A 7,334-nucleotide genomic window follows, 5' to 3' on the forward strand; every position below is an offset into this window, starting at 1 on the left:
TTATGCTTACATTTGACAGAAGTTTTGATGGGAATATTCCACCAGTATTCCTTGAGTTGGTGTTTATGAACATATTCCATAACAGAGGGATTTTCTAGGTTTATTTCAGAACAGTCTTTTTTGCGGATGGCATTGTAAATTGTTTTAGCAACAACATCGTGCCACATAGGGAGGTAGTACTGTGACGACATTTTAGGATAGCTGCTAATCACATGCGTGATGTCTTCCACAAATAAGTACTAGGGTTGATTTATTCATTGAAAATGAATTCTTGAAGGTTGTGCCCCAGCATGGCCGCGGTCAAGTAACTGAAACAAAGCAAGAGATAAAAGATGAAAGATAAAAGATAGAATCTATACACACACACACACACACACACACACACACACACACACTCACACCCATCCACTTACACATACATACACATATCCACACACACTCAGACGCACACAAATACATGCATATACACACACAGGTGGCCTTGTTAACTGTGTCAAATATTGGTCCTCTGTATTTAAATGATAAGAGGCCAATATTCGAAACACTGACGAAACTTATGTGCTGAGATAAGGGCCCCCAGGTCGACAACTAATAATGGTGGTGGTGGGGTGGCCATGGTGGTGGTGGCGGTGATTGTTGTAACTGTAGTAGTAGTAGCAGTAGTAGGCATGTTGTATTGTTTTTTTGTTTTCATGAATTTAAACAGATAAACAAAGATGTCGAAGGAGATTAGTCCAAGAAAAGACTTCATCGCTGGCTATTTCGGAGGTGTAGCCATTGTGGTGGCCGGATACCCAATGGATACTATAAAGGTAGGGTAGGGACCATAAAGGGGTGGGCCATACTTATTAGTCACCCATAAAAACTGAGGAGGTAAACATGCTTTTGTGTCGTATGTATATGTATGTATGTATGTATATTTTCTATGTGTATATATGTTTGTGTGTCTGCAGATATGTGCCTGTGTGTATCTGCATACATGCATACTCTTTTACTCTTTACTCTTTACTCTTTACTCTTTTACTTGTTTCAGTCATTTGACTGCGGCCATGCTGGAGCACAGCCTTTAGTCGAGCAAATCGACCCCAGGACTTATTCTTTGTAAGCCTAGTACTTATTCTATCGGTCTTTTTTTGTTTTGACGAACCGCTAGGTTATGGGGATGTAAACACACCAGCATCGGTTGTCGAGCGATGTTGGAGGGACAAACACAGACACACAAACATATACACACACACATACATATATATATACATATATACGACAGGCTTCTTTCAGTTTCCGTCTACCAAATCTACTCATAAGGCTTTGGTCGGCCTGAGGCTATAGTAGAAGATACTTGCCCAAGATGCCACGCAGTAGGACTGAACCCGGAACCATATATATATACATACATACATACACATGTTTACATAACAGCGCGTGCATATCTCATTAGTAAATACTAAACTTATACAATATTTACACAATCCCATCAATGTCTTTTAATTATAATTTCCTAATTAGCTGACTCATTTCCTAATTAGCAACCCATCTTCACAAGATTACCCCAGAATCAGTTGTTCATATGTTCCTTGCCCTAATAATTACTGGTATAAGCTTTAATCTATTTGTCTGGGTGGAGTAGCTTTTATCTATAATCTTTTAATTGTTTCAGTTATTAGACTGCGGCCATGCTGGAGCACCACTTTGAAAATTTTTCAGCTGAATAAATCAACCCAACTTTTTTTTCATGCCTGGTACTTACTACTCCATAGGTCTCTTTTGTCAAAATGCTAAGTTACGGGGATGTAAACACCAACACTGGTTGTCAAGCATGGACAGAAAGACATACTCATGCATATGTGACTGGCTTCTTTTAGTTTCCATCAATCAAATCCACTCACAAGGCTTTGGTTGGCCCAAGGCACTATAATAGAAGACACGTGCCCAAGGTGCCCACACATTTAGACTGAAACCTGAACCATGTGGTTGTGGAGCAAGCTTCTTACCACACAGCCATGCCTGCACCTATATGTATCTAGACTTCATTTATTCAGCATAGATATTTTCACTTCCACTGATCTTTTAAACTTATAGCATCATCCACTCATCTCTTAGTGTGGCTGTGTGGTTGAGAAGGTTGCTTTCGAAAGACACAATTTTGAATTCAATCCCATGACAGCTTGGATAAGGTTTTTTTTTACTAAAGCCTTCAACAAACCAAAACTATTTACTCCTACTCTCCAAATACCTCCCTCCAACTCTCTTTCTCCCTCATTCTCACACTCTTTCTACTCTTCCTCCTTCTTTAATACATGACCTCATTTTAGGTTCGAATACAAACAATGCCACAGATCCCGGGCCAGCCTTCACCTTATCGAAACATGTACGATTGTGGAATGCACATCATCAAACGAGAGGTAAGATATGAAATACCAATTACTTATATCCTATTATTCTATTGTGGGTTTCAACCAGAGGCTGTGGCCATGCTGGAGTACTGCCATTAGTGAAATATCAATTTCCTCCATTGGTTAATGACTTGTAGGGACAAACTCAGAGTATTTCTTTGATTCCTTCACCCACAGAGTGTCCGAGGGTTATACAAAGGAATGGCTATTCCTCTGGTCATCATTCCACCAATGTTTGCACTTTGGTTCTTCACATTTGGCGTCGGTAAAAAGTTACAACAGAAATCACCCCAGGAACAATTAAGGTAATGGTCATTTTTTTTTATGTATAAACACCTTTCAAGACATGGTTTTTTTTAGAATTCTAGGAAATATTTTATCTTGAACCGATGAGGAAGCCATTATGTTGTATGTTGGTCTGCTAAAAATAGCAACCAAATCTTTATTGAATCAAATCCCATCATCTTATGAGAGAATACATTAAATGATATTATCTTAGATCCTCCAAAAAACGACAAGGTTGTCATAACTGAATTAGTTTTTATTATTTTTTACTCAATTTTATTATTTTTTTATTTTTATTTTTTTTGGCTCAATTTTATTTTTTTATTTTTTATTCAATTCTATAATTTTTAAAATATATTTTTTTAATTAGCTTTTGCTCAAATTTATTATTTTATTATTCTTTATTACCCAATTTTATTATTCTTTTTGTTGTTTTTACTCACTTTTATTATTTTTTATTCTTTTTTTACTCAATTTTATTACATTTATTATTTTCATTGCTCAATTTTATTTTTCTTATTCATTTTTATACTCAATCTTATTATTTTTTTTATCTTTCACTCAATTTTATTATCTTTTATTATATTTTTTACTCAGTTCTATTATCATTATCATCATCATCATCATCATCATCATCATCATTATTATTATTATTATTATTATTATTATTATTATTATTATCATTATCATTATTATCATTATCATAATCATTATTATTACTATCATTATTATTAAGGCAATGAGCTGGCAGAATCGTTAGCACACTGGGTTTGTGTGTAGTCATGTTTTGACATCACATAATGGCAGTCAACAGGCAAACAATGGGGAAACACCGACTTGCTTGGAAGCAGGTGAAGGTTGGTGACAGGAAAGGCATCCAGCTGTGGAAAATTTGCTCAGCAGGGAAAAGTTGATGCTGGATAATGATGATGATGACAACAACGATGATGACAACAACGACGATGACAACAACGACGATGACGACGACGACGATGATGTCTTCAGATTGAGTGGGAACAACTATGAACTCCTATTTCAACATCTGATGTTCTGTGAAGGTTCTTGAGCAATTAAACACACCTTGAATTTGCTGTTCTATAGTGAACTGTGTGTCCCTTTTCTTTTTTTTCTTTCTTTCTTTCTTTCTTTTTTCAGTTATTTCCAGGTATTCAAGGCAGGAATGCTGGCTGGTACTGTAGCCACAGCTTTTTGTTCTCCCGGAGAAAGAATCAAGTGTTTGTTGCAGGTGAGTAAATAGTCTTAATTATTTGGGTTTCAGAACAAATTAATTGAGAAATAATTAACTAATTAATCAGTTTAAGCAGTGATGATAAACAGTGACAACAATGCTGATGTCGAACATGATGATGGTAGTGATGATGATGATGATGATGATGATGATGATGATGATGATGATAGTAATGATGACAATGATGACAATGATGACGATGGCAACAACAATACTACCGCTAATGGTAGTGATAACGATAATGATGATAACAATAATGATAATGACAACAATAATGATGATGATGGTGATGATAACGATGATGATGAATTTCGACATGTGATATAATATAGTCTTTATATTAGTTTTTATACAAGGCTTTCTATATTAATTAATTATAAGGCAGTAAACTGGCAGAATCGTTAGCACACCAGACAAAATATTTAGTCGCATTTTGTCTGTTTTTAAGCTCTGAGTTCAAATTCTGTCTAGGTCTCTCTCTCTCTCCCTCTCCCTGTCACGCCCTCTCTATCCTTCACTCTCTCTGTCTCTCCCTCTTTCTCTCTTTCTGTTTTCCTCTCCCCCTTTCTTTCTTTGCCAACTAATCTTCTAACATTGACATCATAAAAGCCATAAAAACCGATCTCAAAGGTTATAGCTTTGCATTAAAGTACTACACTCACCTGACACTCTCCAGATGTTTGTATGTGGATTTCACACATGAATACACATACACACATACCTGTATAGTCACAAACAACCACCCACCTACACACACACACACCTGTATGGTCACACCTGCCAACCCACACACATACCTGTATATTCACACACACACACACCTGTATATTCACATACATACAGCCACACACACACACCTACCTATATCATCTCTCTCTCACTCAGTCACACACACACACACCTATCTGTATAGTCTCTTTCTCTCTCTCTCACACACACACACACACACACACACATACACACGCATGCACATATATCTGTTAGGAGGCACAAAGCACTTATACACACACTTCTACACACACAACGATAACTTCTGCCTAGCAAATTCAATCACAAGGCTTCAGTCAGTTCAAGATGATAATAGCAGAAGACACTTGCCCAAGGTACCATGCAGTGGGACTGAACCCAAAACCATGGCTGTAAAAGAATAAAAGAAAATCACATCATTGAAATTACATAGCTATGAGATAATGCTTGATGAATTCAAAACCAATGTGAAAAAATAAGCATTACATTTGACAAAACAATCTCAATGCTTAAGGCTTTCTATATTAATTAATTACAAGGCAGCAAATTGGCAGAATCGTTAGCACACCGGACAAAATATTTAGTCACATTTTGTCTGTCTTTAAGCTCTGAGTTCAAATTTTGTCTAGGTCAGTCAATAAAATAAATACCAGTCATGTACAAGGGTCAATGTGATCAACTAGCCCCCTCCTCCAAACTTGTTGGATTTGTACCAAAATTTGAAATCAATATATGAATTAATTAGTCATTAGCAGGCCAGGAAAAATGCTGAATGGCTTTCCATCCTGCTAATGCTCTGAGTTCAAATTCTGCCAAAGTCAACTTTGCTTTTCCTCTTTTCGGGGACAATAAAATAGATACCAATCATGTACTGGGGTCGATGTGATCAACTAGCCCTCTACCCCAGCCTTGCTGGACTTGTACCAAACTTTGAAATCAATATATTAATTAATTATCGTGTATTTAACTAAATTCTTTTTGCTTCCTTACCATTTCAGATTCAGCAAGAATCCAATGGAAAGGCTAAATATCAGGGACCCATTGATTGTCTGCGTAAATTATATAAGGAAGGGGGCATCAGGTGGATCTACAGGGGCACCACAGCAACTTTTGTCAGAGGTTTGTAGTTGTTGTTATTCATGTTATAAGTGGTGGTCAGAAAGATCCCCATCCTCGGAATTTTTCAGGAAATCCCTCCCCCACTTCAGCCCCCTCCACAGAACTTTCCAGGAAGTCCCTCTCCCCCCTTCATCCCTCCCTCCTCGGAGTTTTCCAGGAAGTACCTCTCCTCCCCTTCAACACTTCCAGGAAGTCCCAATTCCTCTGAGTTTTCCAGGAAGTCAACCTCTTCCCCTTCAACTCCCCCTTCTCATAATGTTAACAGAAGAAATGACTGATGGTTATGTGCAGACCCTTCTGAAGTTCAAAGTGTTATGCATACAAAAATTTCCTGCAACTGTCATGGTTTTATGGGTTGTCAGCAATGAAGGACATGTGATGCCTCCTTACTTCTTTCCACAAGGCCTTAAAATTAACTCTGCTGCCTACATTGAATGCAAAGCGTTCACATTTCTTTGTGCCCCTGCAACCCTGTTCTGTTCTTAGGAAGTGGCACCTCAGTTGGTGCAGTTTTGCCAGGTAGGGCACTCTTTTGCCTGCATTTCCTGAATATTTATACATAAACACTTGCTTACACCCATACGCACACATTGACATGTGAATACACACACACACACATGCACACTCTCTCATACATACATACACATACATATATGCATTCACACATAAATACATGCCCATGTTCCAGGTGGGCATGTATTACTTACCAGGCAGGTAATCAGAGACTGTGCATTGAAACTACAACAATTGTAGTGTGAAATATATATTAGTCATTTACCCACTCTCCCCATACAGACACACACACACATCCTACCCCCACCCGAATCTCCAACTCCATCCCCATTGACGAAAAGCTTCAATGGCTGCAGCAACGAAAAATTTGACACCAAATAATAAATGTCTAATTGAACTTAACAGTTTACGCGTGCATTGAATGGCTAATATGTGTGTCTTCCACACTGCATTGTACATGTGCAGTCATACATGTGCAGCAATCATACATGTGCTGCAATCGTACGTATGCACACATGTATAACTAAGTTCATTTGCATTACCATTATTGCTGTTGTTGTCGTTGTTGCGGTCGTCATTGCCATCATTGTTTTGCCGTTGTTGTTGTCCTATGTTTCTCCCCTAAGGCTTTCACTCTACACACGCCAGCTCAACTTGATTCGTATTTATTAGTTGAAAGACACCTGGTGTTATTTTCTTGTTGTTTGTATTTGTAACTGTGTAGCATTTTCTCCATTTTTTTGTCTTTGTTGTCGTACACATTCACTTGCTTTCTCCCAAAATATTTAATGCCTTTAGCTCAGATTTTTGGGGCCAGCCAGATTTGAACAGTCTGAAGTATAACCGGCTGAAACTGTAAGGATAATCTGGAAACTTGACTGAAGAGAGAAGACTGTAAATGATCCATCCTTGTTTTTTCCTGTTCATCTTTGTATCATTTATCTGTCCAGATGTTTTATTGTTGTCTGTTATGCGCTTGTTCCATTTTTTGGATATGTGTGTGTGTGTATATATATATATATATATAT

At 37.5% G+C, this 7,334-nt stretch overlaps 1 protein-coding gene across 3 annotated transcripts in view; it reads left to right on the forward strand.

Moving 5' to 3' along the window:
- Nucleotides 1–583: 583 nt before the first annotated feature.
- Nucleotides 584–7,334, forward strand: part of LOC106869218 (mitochondrial carnitine/acylcarnitine carrier protein) — a 10,191-nt gene continuing 3,440 nt past the window's right edge. Inside the window, exons 1-5 of one of the 3 annotated variants that reach the window (XM_014914864.2) lie at nucleotides 584–812; nucleotides 2,313–2,402; nucleotides 2,571–2,698; nucleotides 3,834–3,924; nucleotides 5,673–5,792. In XM_014914864.2, coding sequence (XP_014770350.1) covers nucleotides 717–812; nucleotides 2,313–2,402; nucleotides 2,571–2,698; nucleotides 3,834–3,924; nucleotides 5,673–5,792 — 525 coding nt within the window. In that variant the 5' untranslated portion in view covers nucleotides 584–716. Of the gene's footprint in view, nucleotides 874–934; nucleotides 1,102–2,312; nucleotides 2,403–2,570; nucleotides 2,699–3,833; nucleotides 3,925–5,672; nucleotides 5,793–7,334 lie in introns of those variants that run through there. The other 2 variants (XM_052974940.1, XM_052974941.1) reach the window with 2 other exon arrangements.

The sequence above is a fragment of the Octopus bimaculoides genome, chromosome 20, assembly GCF_001194135.2.
Source record: "Octopus bimaculoides isolate UCB-OBI-ISO-001 chromosome 20, ASM119413v2, whole genome shotgun sequence".
Lineage (NCBI taxonomy): Eukaryota > Metazoa > Mollusca > Cephalopoda > Octopoda > Octopodidae > Octopus > Octopus bimaculoides.